General features: G+C 38.1%; 1 protein-coding gene across 11 annotated transcripts in view; it reads left to right on the top strand.

Moving 5' to 3' along the window:
* Positions 1–18,832, top strand: part of CACNA2D1 (calcium voltage-gated channel auxiliary subunit alpha2delta 1) — a 433,534-nt gene that overhangs the window by 193,452 nt on the left and 221,250 nt on the right. For all 11 annotated transcript variants that reach the window (XR_003557130.2, XR_008747812.1, XM_055808421.1 and 8 more), the window contains exon 4: positions 4,881–4,940. Coding sequence is in view for 9 of the 11 variants with exons in the window: in XM_055808421.1 (XP_055664396.1) it covers positions 4,881–4,940 (60 nt within the window). In the remaining 2 variants the exon portion in view is untranslated. The remainder of the gene's footprint in view (positions 1–4,880; positions 4,941–18,832) is intronic.

Here is an 18,832-nt window from a genome sequence, read left to right as displayed (position 1 = left end):
ACAAGACCTTCGAAAATTGATAGTTTTGAGATTGACTGGCAGCTGGGCTTTGGGTTTTTAGCTGTTGGTTTACATTTCCTTTTTTTTTTTTTTTTTTTCCCTGTGGGTTTTTTTTTTTTTTTTGGTGTCATCTTTTGTAATCCCTTTAAAAATTAAAGAAAAGTTGATAGGCTGGTGAAGTAAATAACACTTGCATCTCATCTATCTTTCCCAATAGCTATTTTGCTTTAAAGGTAATCATTCCCTGAAAGATTTAAGGAAATATAGTAGAAGATAACTATTGACTTCTTTGAAAGTTTGAATAAAAATCTTATTTGTGGGCAGTGGCTGTCTTTCAAGAGATGATTGTTTTTTTATTGATGAGCTAAGTATTCTAAAAATAATGCACCCTGCACACTATTTAGAAAATAGCAAGGGAGAGAAAAGTTCTCATTCACTAAAAAAAGTTAAAATAAAATTAAAAATAAGGTAGAAATAATTGTTTAATCTAGGAACATTTATTAAACAAATGCTTGTTTAATCACTGTGTTCAAGCACCTTAAATTTGATGTCAGCTACTGTGTTATTCGCACTGGCTAAATCTGGCATCATCCCTTTTGGTCTCTTACTTAGAAGCACCATCTCACAGCTGCCGGGCATCCTCCAAAAGCATAAGAGATGCTACTACGTTTTGTTAGCTTTTGCAGCGCTCTCTTTCTGGTCATGGTTTTTCAATTTATGTACTATTTTAGAGTAATTTGAGTTTCGTTGCCATAGTCTGAGAATCCTTGTTCTCCAACAGGTTGTTCAGTGTAGGGCTTTTTAAGTACCTTGAAGTAAGCCAGAATGTTTCTGTTACATGTTAGTTTTGTTCCCTTTCCCCTTTTTATTGATGACTCTTTTTTCATCCTCTCTATGTAAAAATATCATGTTAGGCAGAGCTTCATTCAGGGTCTGGGAACATCTCACACCTTTTGTCCTCACAGCAAGCATATTGAGACATGGAGTAAGAAATTGTTAAAACCGAAATACAGAAATATGATTGTGCATGTTTGTTTTAGAACCATTTCTGCTTGTTTTCCTACATTAAAAAAAAAAAAAATCCCAACATTTTAGTATTTTCTAGAGAAACCTGTAGAGAACCACCATGGATCATGGTGTTAAAGAGGGTGTTACCTTATTAAACCCTCATTGTAATGAGAGGGAAAATGGGAAGTGCCAGGTGTCAGCCTGCTGTTGTGTTACTCCTCTTGGCCTTCTCCAGAGGCTCTTCCATCAAAACAGGGAAGGCAAGACCTGACGTTTGCATACCTCAAAAGGAAGCAGGCATGATTTCTTTGAGAAAAATGAAAAATTAGTCTCCTCTTGTGTCAAAATAAAGGGCATAGGTAATGACTTGGCTTCACCATCTAGATATTTTTGAGCCAGGAGTTTCGACTTCTTACTCTGGCTCATAACAAGGCTCTCTCTGTGAAAGGGTGAATGTCTCAGTTATTAGACTCCATGTTGTAGCAACAAGGTTCTCCTTGCATAGAAATCAAACACTTCTCAGAACACCTTAGATTCACAATATAGTTTTTTTCCTTAAATTTAGTACTCTTCCCTTATCTTTCCTAAAAACATAAGTTATTACATAGGAGAGAATGATACTGGTTTGTGCATGCAGACTTACTATGAGTCAACCCATATATTTTAAAAATACCCACTTCTTGAAAATTGAGGCCTTGCACTATCCATGCCCTTGTGATAGCCTGCACATAAACATTGATAAAGTCTTCTGCTGGAGGTGAGCAGGGTAGCCTGAATACTGTAGTAGAATGGTCTTTGGGAAATGCCTCTCTATGTTTTTTGCACATGTAACTTACATAGATGTCCATCACAGGATTGTTTTGTTGAAGTAATAGAATGTAAAAATACAATATTTATCCCCATTTTGAGAGATCAAATGACTTATTCTTGTGACCACTCAACTTACAGATTTATTTTAGTCCTGGCGAACAGCTACTACACTGACTACTAGTAATTTGTGTAGCATTTATAGGAATCGTTGATGAAAGATGATCTGTTTCAGGGAAAACAATGCTGGGTTGATATTAAGTTGGCTAGGCTTTAATTCTATCTCTGACATAGGAAACTAGGAAATAAATTCTAAATATACATTCCAGCTAAACTTTTGGATACATTCCAGCTAAAGTTTTGGATCCAATTTGGAAAATTGATCTAATAACTGATGCAAAAATTAAATTGATTGCTATGCAGTTCAGCAAACTGCAGAGATTCTTCAGTTAAGCAGTCAAAAAGACATCCAAAAGGTGTCTCAGCCCGTTGCTGGAGCCAGTGTGTATAGGCGTAGCTCGTGGTCATGTGTACTTCCAATGAGGTGTCGGGGTTTAGTTTTTTGGAGTCAAGGAACAGCCATTTTCTCATTGTTCATTATGGTATCTCTGTTGCTGGTTGTTTGTGCTTTTGTATGGGCTTCGTTACCTTTAGCAGAGGTACACGTACCCCAAATGACAACTTCTCATTTTGGAAACTACTTCAAGGTATAAAGAGCTGTAGAAATGAAATGTAGTGTTATTTTAGCAAGTTACTTAGACAGTTAAGATGGATTCTAACTTAAACCTGAAAAATTTATCAAGGAGAGTAAGAATACAGTATCTCTGTGGTGGGAAATACTCTTTCCCCCCCACCCCACCTGAAACAAAAAAAAACCCAAACCCAAACAACTATATTGGTTTTAATTGCTTTTAGTGTTTATGCTTTATAGTGCGAATTAGCTGAGGAATCTACCACTTTTTCATGGAACTGGGGAATTTGAAGTGCAGCTGCAGTTCTTTCAATGCAAAATTCCTAGTAATGTTGATGCTCTTTATATTTCTTTTCATAATCCATTTATCAGCTTGTGCATTTGGGTTCTACTGTCTTTTGTGGAAAACAATTGCAGTTCTCTGGGTACTTTAAGGCAATGAAGGAGACTGTGAAGGAAATCCAAGCATAGTGTTGACTGCAGCTGTTTGCATGTGTAGTAAGTGTCATATTTTGCTTTGCTACAGACTGGTGAAACATCACTTAATTGGCTTGAACTCACCAGAGGATATGTAAATTTATATGCAGGACTGGCTATATTGAGTGAGGAAATTAGACAGACAGAATTGTTCTAGGAAATTACCAGAAAACTCAAAATACTGTAGGTTTCTGAGGAGTTTGTCCAGTGCAGTCAAGGGAGAGATGTACTGTGCTTTTTCACAGTGTAGTGCATCAATTTAATTTTTCTTCTGTACTTGTGGTACTTGCCTACTCTGGAGGGTACCTCCAGCTGGCAATGCCTGTAAGATGTTAGTAGCTTTGTGTTAGCTAAAACTCATGGGCATTGACCATAAGACAAGTGTGTGGGGACACTTATTTTCTGGCAGCAGAGCACACAGGTTTGTTGGTGTTTTTTGTTTATAGAGAATGATTGCAAATGTAAAAGGAAAAGATCTTAAGTTTTGCTTTGTAAAATTTATCATCCTGATAGTTGTTAGAGAGGGGAGAGGGACTGCTGTCATGGGATGAGGTAACATAGGGGTTGCTATCCTGGATGTGGCTGGGGTGAGGTTCTGGCAGCACCGTCTCTGTGATTCCAGCTCATGTGAACTTTCTGGTCATACTCCTGCTGGTTGTTAGTGAGAACTAACAGTTGACTCATCTGAAAATATGACTTAGACTACCAGTTCATTTTTTGTAGAATTGGTCTGGATATTAAAAGGATCATCAGGTTCACTGTGCACATATCGTTACACAGTAAACCGTTTTCATCCCTAGTTATCTGGTAGATATTGCCAGACTCTTTCTGTTATAAAAGGACTGTGAATCTCCAGAAACTGTTGCTAAATTTTCTGTTGGGCTATATAATAATTTAGTTTGGAGGGTGGGCACTCAACAATTAGAACATGGCTGTGTCCACATGAACTACAAATATTTGTATAAGGTAGCTGCCTCTTCAGAGTGGGCTTGCTTGCTTTCAGGATGGTTGCTTACTTCCAGGGCTGTGGCACTGGGGATGCGGTGTGCAGCTCAACTGGAGAGCCCGCATTACACTCGGCAATTTTGATGTGCAAACTTGTAATAAACTTCTCATAAGCATGTACAAATAGATTTTTTTTTGAAGGCTTATGATTTTATATAAGGAGGGACATGTCACCAACCCAGTGGATGTGTCTGTACAAGATTTTGATTTGAAACAGCATCATTCCTGTGCACTGTGCTTTGCTTCCCATGGGGCTAAGTGGACAAAATGGATTTCTTTCAAATGTAATTTAAACAAGAAAAATTCCCTCTAGGAGCATGTCTGTTACTGTGCAACTGCTGATGTGTATTCAGTCCATGGGACCAGACTACAGCTAGTCCGAATTACTGAGTTTTATGGGTCCCTAATAATCACAGGGGATGCCAGTACTTCCTGTAAGTGAGGCTAAATAATTTAATGGAGAAATAAATGTCCATAATACTGGGGTTTAAGATTCTAATAAATAATTGTCATTGGATGGTAATGCATATAAGGCAAGGTGGTATGTGTAAAGAAAAAGTCTTTTCAGAAGGATATTGGTGGATTTTGAACTTAATTAGAACTTCTTAAATGACATTGGAATGAGCGTTGAGTTTTCTAATGCATGATTAGAGTACTTAAATAAGCAATAATAAACAAAATAGCACTTTTGAAATGAGAGGGCACATCTTTACTGAAATACACATATTTTCAGTAAAACAAATTTCAGAAAAACAAAGTGCAAAAAAGCATAGCTATATAGAAACTTATACAGAGAAAACATGTATATGAAGAAACTAAAAAAAGAAAGACTTTGCTATATGAAGAATCAGTGAAGACTAAACTGTATGTCCTCTGTCTCTTTGGTTTTCAGCGCCTTGCTAAAGAAGCAGAAAAGTACCAAGCATCACATCAGTGGAGGGATGAATTTGGGGTAAGTTTCAGTTTTTCTCCTTTTAACCTTGTATTTTTTCTCTTTGAAATGTTAACTACTTTCTTACAAACATGTTTATATAGCCATGACAGAAGGAGTCATTGACTATGAATGGGCATCTTATTTTATTGAGTAAACAGAGTCACAGTCCAGGTGTCTAGAGAATAAACTGGACTTTTCACTTCAGAAGCTCATAGGCAGCTTTAGAGAACTGCACAAGACCATCTGTTTGTTTTGACATACAAGGAATGATTACAGAGAAGACCTCTAAGTGATGGTTACTATCAGTTAAAAGTGTGCTACTCCAAGCACTGAAACACAGAATCGTAGAAAATATTTTTATAAGTTGTTTTTTTCCTGATGTGGTAGAAAAAAGCAGGAAAAAGCTTAACAGAGAAGGATTTGGTTTTCTACATGCTATATTGGGAGTCATAGACTATTTTTTTAATCCCTTTCTATACTTAATTGCATCTCTTCAGTATTCTAGTACTACTGAGAGGCGCCCTAGCTTGGTCAAACACTAAATTGTCTTCTTCAATCATTTCAAACTTACTGAATAACAAGTGTGATGATTGTAAAACGTACATTAATTCTTTATTACCGATGAAGCCAAATTAATATAGTGCGGCATGATTATAAGCCTGTTAATTTTAGGCTACAGTTCCCTGCTAAGGGTCAAAGTGATTTTTTATGCCTTCATTTCCTGTTCCTTCAGAAATAAAAGCAGATGGTGCTTTTATGCGATGCTGCTACAAACCTAGACTGTATTTACACATTGACTAGTATCACAGTGGCACACATTTAAATACACAATGCTTTTCTATAATGTCTTTTCTGATCCAATGTTCCTCAGACACTTGGAGATCTGAGAACAAACAGACAAAAAAAACCCCCTAAGGTCAGGCAAAATAATTCAGATAAGAGTGACTGACTTTTAGGGGTGCAATGAGGGTCTGGACATAGCCTGAATGCTTTTAAGCATGCTCTCTGCACAGGCACACCTTCATTAGAATGAAAGTATTAACCCAGTAAAACACAGACTGCATATTCCATAGGGATACAATACTGAGAATGCTACAGAGACCTTTTCTGATAATGTGTCTCTGTTTTGAATAGAACACAAAACCTGCAGGTTTGATGGACTCAATGCAGAAAAGTGTGAATACAATCAGATGCTCTAATCGTTTTGCTTCTTACTGTACACAACCAGCATGACATCAACAACACTGTCAACAGCTTTTGGTTTTCTCTTTACCCTTTACTTGCAGTAGAAGTCAGTCTTACCAGAGAGGCTCCTGGTCTTATCAGAATTCATTGCCAAGGAGAGATCTCAAAGTAATTTTGAAATGTGATTTTATAATAATGTTGTGGCTTAGGTAAAGACTATGGTCAGAATAAAATAAAAAATGCAGTTGGATTTATAATAAAGTAACTGCAAACTGAGCTTGTGCTTTCTGTTTTGAATTTGAATGAGAACAGTGCGCACCATATAATAACCTTGACATTAGGTTATGCAATTAAATTTCAAATAAATGTATTAAGCCTCTTATAATTTAATTTGTTCCATTTTTGCCAGAAGTAATCTTTCTTCTCTTCTGGCCTACTTTTTAGAAAATGCCTGCTCAAATTAGTTTGCACACATATCTTTCTGATAAACTTAATTTTCACTGGAAGATTCATTCTCGTAATGGCTGTGATGGAAAACAGAAGATATACTATAAAACTTTCTGCAGATGGTGGTTCTTAAAGTACTTCTGATAGCATTATGAACAGTGGACATCATGCTGTATGAGGTTCATTTCTCATCCAGGATTAGATTTGGGGAGATAAAAGCCCTTCCAGCAGCATTGCACATGAGTCACTGTAGAAAGAAACTCTCTGGGACAATCTATTTCTGCTTCTAATGAGCTCTCAATCAGCAATGTCATTGACAGTCAGATTGCAGCTGAACAATAACCTATGTATGGACTTTAAAGAAGAAAATATCACAACCATTGCTTTCTGGGGAAGTATATATGGGCTGACTTCAGTGGAATGAATCCAAAAGTGAAAGGGCAAAGAGGGATGGCCATAATACCAAGGTCTATACAGAGCTAGAAGGTATATGTCAATCAAGACTGCCAAAGTGCTTCTTCTAGCACCTTATTCAAAATATTAGTGTTTATTGCACAGTTCACAGCAAAAAAAGTGTGTAAGCTTTAAAGATTTTTTAAAATTTTATTTGTATGTTAATGTTGCAGTATAATAAAAGTTCAGCATCCTCAGATAGGTCTTTTGAAATTAGCTAGTACAGGGAAAAACCTTTAAAGATTGAGATTTGGTCCCACAGCCCCGCTTTTGTTATCTCAGCTAATGATTTCATGTAAAGACTGTCAAATTGTCTAAAGGAGAGAATTTGCTTGCCTTTTAGAAAAAAAGTTGAGACTAAACCATTGATAGAAACAGAAATCCACATCTGCGACAATCCCTGTTCCCTACTGTTTGTTGTTGATCGAGAGTAATTTTCTTCCAATGTTTCCAGTCCTGTAGTATATTAAATTCCAGCTAGTTCAAGAAGTCAAAGCAAAGAAAAACAAAAGTAACAATTTAAGTTTGGTCTTTTTGGTAAATCATAGATTTGTAGAGTCATAGAATGGTTGGAGGGGACCTTAAAGACCATCTAGTTCCAACCCCCCTGCCAGGGGCAGGGACACCTTCCACTAGACCAGATTTCTCAAAGCTCCATCCAACCTGGCCTTGAATACTTCCAGGGAGGGGGCATCCACAGATTCTCTGGGCAACCTGTGCCAGTGTCTTTCCACCCTCACAATAAAGAATTTCTTCCTAATATTTAATCTAAATCTACCCTCCTTCAGTTTAAAACCTTACCCCTTGTCCTACACTCATCTTTCCTGTAGGCTCCCTTTAAGTATTGGAAGGCTGCTATAAGGTCTCCCCAGAGCCTTCTCTTCTCCAGGCTGAAGAACCCCAACTGTCTCTGCCTGTCTTCATAGCAGAGGTACTCCAGCCCTCTGACCATCTTTGTGGCCCTTCTCTGGGCCTGCTCCAAGAGGTCCATGTCTTTCTTGTGCTGAGGGCTCTGGAACTGGACATAGTACACCGGGTGGGGTCTCAGCAGAGTGGAGTAGAGAGGCCAAATCACCTCCCTTGACCTGCTGGCCATGCTGCTTGTGATGCAGCATGGGATATGTTTGGCTTTCTGGGCTATGATTACATATTGCCAGCTAATGTCCAGCTTTTTCTTCACCAGTACCCCAAAGTCCTTCTCCACAGGGCTGCTCTCAATCCACTCATTGCCCAGCCTGCATCCATGTTTGGGATTGCCCCAGCCCAGGTGTGGGAACTTTCACTTGACCTTGTTAAACCTGATGAGGTTCTTACAGGCCCACCTATCTAACCTGCCAAGGTCCCTCTGGCTGGCGTCTCATCCCCCTGTAGTATCAACTGCACTACTTAGCTTGGTGTCATCCACAATCTTTCTGAGGGTGCACTCAATCCCACTGTCTGTGTTCCTGACAAATGTGAATTAATACTGGTCCCAATACATACCCTTGAGGGACATCACTCACCACTGGTGTCCACCCAGACATTGAGCCATTGACTATAATTCTTTAGGTGTGACCATCCAGCCAATTCCTTATCTGCTGAGCGGTCCATCTGTGGCTCTCCATTTTAGAGACAGGGATATTGTGTGGGACAGTGTCAAAAGCTTTGCAGATGTCCGGATAGATGCTGTTAGTCACTCTTCCCTTCTCCACCGATGCTATAACCCCATCATAGAAGGCTACCAAATTTGCCAGGCACAATTTGCCCTTAATGAAGCCATGTCAGCTGTCTTGAATCACATCCCTGTCCTCCATGCTCCTTAGCATAGTTTCCAGGAGGATCTGCTCCATGATCTTGCCAGGATCAACAGTTAAAGGAATCTTTACCAAAGTTTAAGAATTACTAAATTTTATTTTGGTTTTATCTGAGATAATCTGTTCATGTTTACCAAAAGCAAAAATAGCTGTGCTAATAGAAATCTCAGACTGATATTAATATGAACCTGGGAAGCTGTGACCCAGAAACTTACGGAATAGTGAATATCTGGTGTTAAAGTATTTTCATATTTCTATCCTTCTGTTACCTTGCATAACTTTCTAAAAACACAGATTGACACTGGGGGCTATATATATTCTTGTTATTAATAAATGAACACTTCTCAGGTGTATATTGAATGTCTCAAGAGCAAAAATAAAAAGCTAAAATGAGTTAAGAGCATGTATTTTGCATATTTACCATTAGTTTTCAGCTGACAGAATTAAAGATCATAATGGATTTTGGTATTTTACATTGATAATTAAATATCAAAATAATTTTGGCAATACTCATTAATTTACTAAACAGTGCAAAATTATTCAAAGGAATATTAATTAAGAATAATAAATAATACTGAGTATGTTCTGAGTTAAAAAGGAAAAAAATAAATACTGGATTGTAACATGTTGTTTCCTGATTAAGCACAAAGTCAATTGAAATATCTGAACTGCAGTTTACATCTACAGCCCTAAAATAATACTTACCTGATAGAAAACTAGTAAGTCTTTAGAGAATATTTGTGAAGTTTATGAAGGCAAGTCCGAAGCACTTAGCTTCAGGCAAATAAAGAAATGCCGTTCTCTGCTCCCTGCTCCAACAATATTGCCTAATTCCCTAGCTGCATGTACAGGTGGAGAAATAAAACCTACTTAAATGCTTTTAGATTAATACATTTACAAATCAGAGATACAAACCAATATTTCTAAATGAAACAGCCTTGTCTGTTTGAATTTTCTTGTATGCTGCAGAATGAAAGGGGGTTGGTTTTGACACTTGTGATGGTCCAATTATTTTTCTGGCATAGAGATGCATGAAAAATATTCTACAAGGATCGGAAGGAGGGGAGAATTCTGTATGAAATAATTGCTGTTATTCCCCAAATGGTTCTTTTACAATTACATTTGATACTACATTTGATTGCCTTGCAATGGTTGGTTAACTAATGCAATTTTGTTTCCAGTTGGGTTGCAATATTAATTGTACTTACACATGTATAAACATAAGGAATATCTCATCTGTATTTTAATAAGAGGAGTCTTTATGGATGGCCTATTAGCATCCACTTACTTATATGAAGACTGATATTCAGATTTTAGGGATTAATTATCACATTGAAGTGCTACATGAAAAATACTTTCAATATGCCTTATCTTTTAACTGATAGTGCCATTTCATATTCTGTGTAAATGATGATTTTCTGAGTCCTGGTATTTCTGAGACAGCATTTGCTGTGATGGTAATGTGTAGGCCAGTGTTTAAGTATCGACTGGGTTTAAAAGTAAAGACAAAAGGTCATGGAAATGTTAGTTTGGATTTATGATTTTTTTCTAGTAAAAATATTGACTGCATAAAACTGTAGTGAAAAGTTGCACAGCAAAGAAATGGAAGATAAAAACAATAACAGATAAAACAAGTCTGGCATCACAGGATCTGAGCTAAGAGGTGACCTGCAAGAGCAGAGCGTAGTAGACATCTCTCTGTGCTTGATGTGTCTTGCAGATTGAAGATTTTCAGGACTGTCTGTAATTTATTGTAGTTGTCATAACAACACTAAAACATTTCATCTTAAAAGCCTCAAGTGGAAAACAAACAGAACACCAAACTTTCAGCTTTAATACTTCTTCATTCTAAAGAGGCAGTTTAGTAAACATACTTTGTCTCTTGAAAGAGGGGAAAACTCTGTGGAGAAAAACTAGAATACTTTTTCTCTCAGACTATCAGAGAGAGGATACAGCTCTTTTATGGCTTGTACCTCTGATAGTCCTCTTGGGTGCAAAGAGCCTCAATGGGAAATGATACTGTTTATATTTGGCTCCAGACCTGGGGTACAGGGAACTGGTCCCTGCAGGCACAAAGTGTGTGTGCAATCCTTTCCCAGTAAAGTCAGATATACTTCATAATTTTGTGGAATTTTTAACAATACTAAACATGGGCAAAGTGTCATAGCTGTCTGTGTCTTCGCAGAATGCTCTAATCCAAAACCCAATGAAATATAACTTCCATTGATTTTGATTCATTTTGGGTAAGGCCTCACACTTCTGAAGCCTCTGTGATTTGGAAAAAAGTATGCAAATGATTGATTTAAATTGACAGGCAGATGGTGAAGGTTTTAGGGAGGATAATGTTTTATTCTCTGAAGGGCTGTGTGCCACGTTCCCTTCTGTGACATATAGCTTTAATTTGTGTATATTTTAAATTAAATGTGGCCCATCTCACTGAAAGGGTTGAAGTCACCTTTTTTTCCTGTCAGTGATTGTTTGCACTTTGGCATCTTTCTATTCAGAGGACAGAGCTCTGTGTACACTGGGAGTGGTAGGAAGGTGAGGTGCAGAGGAAATAAGAATGAATCAGATTTGCTGAAACTGGGTGGTTTTAGGGGTTGTTCTAATGTTTATTTGGTGCTTATCAAATCACTCGAACCTTTTAGAGTCATAAAAAATGCACTGTGAGTATTGCAGGAACAGGCATTTCTGCAAGGTTTTCAATAGTGCTTTCTCAAAACGAGATGGGAGATACTGCAGTTACATAATTTAAAGCACTCTCACCGTACTTTCCTAGGATCTCCATAATTAAAAAGAAGAGATTCATCTAAATGTAGATATTTACTGTGAACATACCCATGCTGAAGACTGGAGACATGTGACATAGGCATTACTAGATGAGTGCAGGATTTGTCTGTCATTCACTGCCAGGAAATTCCCTGACACTGCCCACTTGTTTTTCCACAGCATCCTGTCCATAATATTCGAATTCTTATTTTCCCAAAGTCTCTGTGATGCATTCTGGTTTCAAAATTTCTAGGAGGCACTAGTTAGATATGAGAAATATGTCTTAAAGGCAAAAATAAAACTAGTTTATTAGAAAACTTTCTAAGGGTAATGCCTCTTGCTAGCTTGCCTGGAATTTTAGAACTTCCTAGGCTCTCTGGAAATCATTGACTTCCTTCAAAATCTGGATTGTCATTGGAGAGCTTTTCCATACTTTTGTTCCATTATATAAGATCTAATGTGATCTTGTGTAAGGATAACCCCACTATAAGTGTTAGTGTGATTCATCATTTGAACACATTTGTAATCACAGTTTTAATCCTTGATTTATTTATGTTTTTACACTTTAGTAATTTTAAACCAATTAGGAAGTTGATACCGAAGCTTTACAATTAGAATTGAGATTATATATAAGCAGGGATTTAAAATGTGTAACTGTAGAGGAGCTACCTTTTCTGCTGTGTCTTGGTCTTTAGATTTTGATTATTTATCATCTTTTAATATGCTTACACTGAGTATAGGAGTATAACTTTATAACATAAATCTCTGCAAGGATCTCATCTGGGCAGTGAAGTGCTTCCTTCATAGGGAACTTGCCAAAAAAGCTTTTAGAGTAAAGTGAACACCTTCAATCATTGTTGAATCTTTCAAGCATTCCATTTTATCTGAAAAATCAAATATGTTAAAAGACATCTAATACACTTTTTACTTATTGACCAGGCAACTCATTTAAAAAACAAATGTGCAGCTTCAGAAAAAGGTGTAGCGGGAAGGAGCTGGGAAAGAAAAAAAGAAAGGAAGGTGTGATTTCTCATCATTAAGGCACCATACATATGCGTTATCACCTTCATTTTGAATGAGTCTTTAATGTGCTTTCTGAACAAAGATCTTATTAAAAGCAAGATGTACTATTGTACTCAATTTATTAACACCCTGTAGGTTCTTTATTTTGCAATAGAGAAGTGTTAAGAAAAGCTTTCTACAGGCTGCAGTAGTACATATTTTCTGAGTTCATTGAATTCATAAAACAGATGAAGCTGACTAGGTTTTTTTTTATTTTAGTTTTCACCTTCAGATTCAGTTGCTAATGTAAATCTGTGATAAAATTCTTAGCAGTGCTTTACTACCCTTGGTAAATCAGTGAAATCAATTAGAAATGGACTTCAAAGATGCTGTTTATTTTGTCTGTAAGCTTTACAAAATATTTTCAGTTCGTAACTATCTATCTTTCTCCTTGATTCTTTCTTGCCAGTATAACTGATAGCTAACTAGTTTCCTCTGTTTCCATCATCTCTGAGGCAAACACATTTCCCGCACTGGCCATCACATTCATATTATCCTGACCTCTTTTTACACTGAATTCAGGAAATGTGCCAATATTTTGAAAAAAAGGAATATAAACGTACTTAATTCTGCTGGTCTTAAATTACTAATAAGAGGAGAGAAGGTTTTTTTTTCTTTTAATTAAACAAAGAAAAAGATATGACTGAATATGCACAAAAAAGTTAAATCAATGGACTAAGGCAGTAACGTTCTTTTCATAACGGAGTCAGACTTCTAAAAGACTGAGAAATTCAGAAAATATTACAAAGTTTTGATTCTTAGAGAAGGAATGCCATTCATATTAGCAAACCTTAGAGATTTTTTTTTTAAAAAAAGCATATTTGTCCCAAAATATTTTTTAAATGTTTCCTGTCAGAAGGGGCAAATGCTGGGAATATATAGATAGGGGCTTAGGACTACGAACATTATTGCATATTAAAAATAGAGCCTTTCTGAAATTCTAAGATGAGTGGGTTAGGTATTTGGAGATAGAGATACTTGTAATTTTCTTCACAGAATCACAGAATGCTTGGTGTTGGCAGTGACCTCTGGAGATCACCTAGTCCAAACCCCTGGTAGAGCAGGTTCACCTAGAGCAGATTGTGCAGAACAATGTTCAGGCAGGTTTTGACTGTCCCCAGCAAAGGAGACCCCACAGCCTCGCTGGGCAGCCTGTTCCCCTGCTCTGTCACCCTCACAGTAAAGAAGTTCTCCCTCATATTCAGGTGGAGCTCCCTGTGCTGCAGTTTGTGCCCGTTGCCCCTTGTCCTGTCGCTGGGCATCCCTGAAAAGAGCCTGGCCCTGTCCTCTTGGCACGTACCCTTAAGATATTTGTATGCATCGATAAGATCCCCTCTCAGTTTTCTTCATGCAAAACATGCCCAGCTCTCTCAGCCTTTCTTCAGAAGGGAGATGTTCCAGTCCCCTTATCATCTCCGTAGCCTCTACTGGCCCCTCTCCAGCAGCTCCCTGTCTCTCTGGAACTGGGGAGCCCAGCACTGGACACAGCACTCCAGATGAAACGTCACTAGGGAGGATTCCCTCCCTTGCCCTGCTGGCCACGCTCCTCCTGATGCCCCCCAGGGTCCCAGGGGCCTTCTTGGCCACATGGGCACACTGCTGGCCCAGCGGCATGAGACCCCCCAGGCCCTTCTCCGCAGAGCTGCCTCCCAGCAGGTCAGCCCCAGCCTGTGCTGGTGCACGGGGCCGTCCCTGCCCAGGGCCAGGACCCTACACATGCCTTTGCTGAACTCCATGAGGTCCCTCTCCACCATCTCTCCAGCCTGCCCAGGTCTGGCTGAATGGCAGCGCAGCCTCTGGTGCGTCAGCCGCTCCTCCCAGTTTGGTATCACCAGCAAACTCGCTGAGGGTGCCTCTGTCCCTTCACCCAGGTCACTGATGAGCAAGTTGAACAGGACTGGACCCAGCACTGACCCCCGGGGAACATCATGAGCTACAGGCCTGCAGCCAGACTCTGCGCATTGATCTCAGCCCCCTGAGCTCTGCCGTTCAGCCAGTTCTCAACCCACCTCAGTGCCCACTTGTCCAACCCGCACTGCCTGAGCTCCCCTCCGAGGGTCTTGCGGGAGACAGTGTCAAAAGCCTTGCTGAGGTCAAGGCAGAAACATCCACTGCTCTCCCCTTGTCTACCCAGGCAGGTATTCCATCACAGAAAGCTATCAGGTTGGCCAGGCATGATTTCCCCTTGGTGAATCCATTCTGACTATTACCGATAACCTTCTTTTCCTCCACATGCTTCACAATGAGCTCTGGGATTAAATGTTTATCACCTTTCCACAGATGGAGGTGAGGCTGACTGGCCTATAGTTTCCTGGGTTCTCCTTCCTGCCTTTTTTGAAGACTGCAATTACATTGGCTTTTCTCCACTCCTCAGGCACCTCTCCTGTCTGCCATGGCTTTTCAAAGATGGTGGAGAGTGTCTTAGATAATATCTGCCAGCTCCCTCAGCACTCTGGGGTGCATCCCATCGGGTTCCATGGATTTGTGGGTGTCAAGTTTGCCTAAATGATCTCTAGCTCACTCCGTTTCCTTCTGTTTTTTCTAATGACAGAAACACAGGAGTCATGAAGGCCTTGATAACTTACCTTATTCTTTTGCCACAGGATTCCTGTAAGATATTAGATGAAAATTCAGCTTGTTTTTGTCACAAGTCATCATCTTTAGAAAAAAGAGCTGACATGGAAGTTTGAAAGTTTGTGTATTTAAAAGTTTGTAGGCCTCAGATGTCACATGAAATACCATGCAAATAAAGAAAAAAAAAAAAAGAGAGAGACAAAGCCTAATGACTTTAGAAAATAAAAAATTACCTCATTTTCCAAACTTTATGTATTTTAAAATACACTACCAAGAAGCGATGGTCCAAGAACAGTGGCTTGTGCAGTCGTTCAAAACAGAAAACAGAAGATAGAAAAAGTTTGATGTCTGTACTATTTTCCAGTTGAAATACAATAGACATTTTAATGGGAGTTTCATTCTGCATAGACTTTAAAATGCCTAGGAGTACTCAACAATCCTATTATTAAGAGCTGTGTTTTGCTCAAGGGATTTGGGAATTCTTATCCTTCCATCCACTGAGTAGAGTGTAATTCTCATTAGTATTTAAACAACAGGTGAAGTTGTGGCTCTTTTATGTCTTGAAAATGACGATGAGTGGCCACAAGGCAAGAGATATGTATAACAGAGCAGAGAAACTCTTCAAAATTAGCAATATGCTGATATGCCTCTACATCATGCAAAGAAACATTAAAAAAACTCTACTTGATTTGACCAGAAATGTGAGCTTTTAACCATTTGTTTACTTTTCTTCAGTTCATTTTTGCTATCAGCTATGAGCAAATCAGAACTGTAAATAAATACACAAACAACTCTAGGTCTCGTTGGAGAGACATAAGGATTTAGCAAGTCTTGAGAGCTCTAGGCCAACTCTATGACTGCCTGTAATTTATGTGTTTACGGAAAACACTCATTCTATTTTCATTTTCCCAGTTGGTAGTCCCAAATTATACTGCACTGAAGCAGTGTACTGTAACTGTCTTGAAAATATGAAGAATAAATATAAATATGACTATGCGAATCCAGAACAGATCTTTGCTTTTAAAAATGGATGAATAATCATTGATAAATAATTAATTCAGATAGGATTCTGTTCTTACTCCTTTGGGCACTACAAGTTCTCAAGAGAGCAACTTCAGGTTGCATTTTTTAAGTTACACATGAAAACAGTAAAACTAAGGAACTTGGCTCTATTGCTATTTTTCTTGCTTGTACAAAATTCTGGTGTTTTCCCATCTTAAAACTTTTTATGCTTTGTATGTGATTTTTTTTCCACCTAAAAAGTGAATGAAGACTTCCGGCAAAAGTTTTCTACCAGACCGAATGATCTCTATAAAGGCAAGATTAATTTCATCTGGATTGCTATATGTATAGTAGTTTAAATGACTTCTAAACTTAAAGTATTCTAATATACTAGTTGAAGAAGTATGTAGTCTTGCCATAGCATTTCCCTACCTTTTGGATAGAACATTTTAGTTTTGTTTTACTAGCATATGCAGGTAGTAGTGTGCTAGGCTTGTCTTACTGCAGCAGAGGGTGTTTTGAAATTATTTTTTTTTTCTTTTGATGGGGGATAACAAGGAAAAAACACAGGCTGGACTAAGACTGAAGTCTTTTAAAAAATATCAGTACATTTTTTAATCTCAAGTGATGATTGTTTCCATTTCTTCTGCTGATAGCTGACTTGGAAAGAGATTATTTTTCTTATTACAGAGGAGCACAGGATATAGGCAATTGAATTCCAGACACTTCCAGTCTCTCTTGATCTCTCTTTTCTCTCCACCACAATGCAATTCTGCCTCAAAGCTCTCCTTAAACTGGATACCATTCATAAAGTTTAATATTAGGGAAAACATAGTAAGGCCTGGCACAACATATCTATGAGACTACAAAGCAACACTCTTATGTATAGTCTTCTTTGGGTAAGATATTTATGAAACATATCTGTAAAGTATATCAGTACATTGCTACATAAGGCTAATTTAGACCATGTTTTGAGATTCTGCATTCAAGGTGGAGAGCTGCTGTTTAAATGTACAAATGGTAAAACGGAAAATTGGTGGATAATGCAGGAGATGAGGATCATAGACAGTTTTTAAGTAGAGCCTGGCACTTGCTTAAAGCCATAGCTCATTTGGCACTTTATAACTCCTAAAAAGTGTAGGGTAGGAAGCAAAAGGCAGAGGGTCAGCAATGCCAGCCTGACTACTATGAAAGGCTTTTGTGGGTGAAGTCACTGTAGAGTAGCAGAAGCAATCTCAGATTTGTGTATTTTCCTGTGCTTAACCCATTCTTGTTAGTGTATTTCATGCACAGAAGGGGAGAGAGTTTTAATTCTGGCTCCTTGACGCATTTCTTTAAGAAAAAACGTTCAGACTGGGATGGAACCACATTTCTAAAACTTACAGCTATAAATGCTGTTGAATAAAACAAATCTATGGACCTGACTTTTGGACCAAGTGGCATAGACTGTCAGTGTTCAAACTAGGTTTGTTGTTTTGACTTCTCTTGACAATATCTAGGAGGCTCAAAGTCATATGTGTGTGCATTTGTACTTTTCTTCTCAAAGTTGCTGAAATAATGTGAAAAAAGTGATGCAGTGTAGAAAATAATATTATCAAAGCATGAAGCGAGGGAGTTTGCATGCTTCAGTTGCTACATCAGTTACATCAAGGCATGCAAGAGTATTTGAGGGTATAAAACTCATTGAGATAACATTGGAGGCATATAGAGAGTGACACAGGGTATAACCTTGTATAGGCTTGCCTGCATAGTCAGTTGAGAATTGTTCCTGCAGCACGCTATGCCGCAGAATGCATATGGACATTTCTTAGGTGTCTCGGGGGCAGCTGTAACAAGCACAATGTGGGTGAACAGCAGTCTGTGTTCAGGACTGATCTGTTTTATTTTGAAATGCAGACATCATGCTCTCTACGGAGAATAAAGTGTGCTCCATCCTAAAAAGTACCGTGGTTACAGATCAGCAAACACTCTGTGTCAAGAATAAACTCCAAGAGGAAATGCTGTTCAAGAGAAAACAAATTTTCTTTGGAGCAGTAGATATATAGCAGTTATGGGTAAATTTAGCTTGAAAATTGGAAGAAGGAATGTCAAAGGAAAATTCCATCAGTTTAATGAGTTTCTCAAATATTCTGCCAACAAAGTAGGGCAAATATCCTACTATTTTTATTAAAATAATTATGATATTATGAGTTGTGCTACGATTATGAATTATGACTACTGCTTTTATGAAAAAGAACTATGACATGGACAGCAAGACTGGATTTTATTTACAGACTCATATCAGTAGGTTTTGCTGACACAAGAATAGTTCACTAAAGTGGTTACATGTCCTAGTAAGAGTAGAGCAGTGCAAATCCATACATCCAATTCAACTTGGGCTACGTTTGTGAAGAATAGGATGCACTTTAATTTATTCATCTCTTCATGTCATCTATACATTGATAAGCAAATGTTAAAAGAAATACAACTGAGTATGTCAAAACCTTTTATCTGCATGAGACCTCTGCAGTACTATATTTGCAAGAGTTTTAAATGCTTTAATATGAAACAGATTGAATGGTTTTCTTTATTACTTCAAGGTAACAAGAGTTAAAGCTTACACATTTCTCAGATATTAATATGTTT

This window comes from Falco peregrinus, chromosome 6, assembly GCF_023634155.1.
Source record: "Falco peregrinus isolate bFalPer1 chromosome 6, bFalPer1.pri, whole genome shotgun sequence".
Classification (NCBI taxonomy): Eukaryota; Metazoa; Chordata; class Aves; order Falconiformes; family Falconidae; genus Falco; species Falco peregrinus.
The sequence above is the reverse complement of the archived record's forward strand: the minus strand, read 5'-3'. Positions and strand labels throughout refer to the sequence as shown.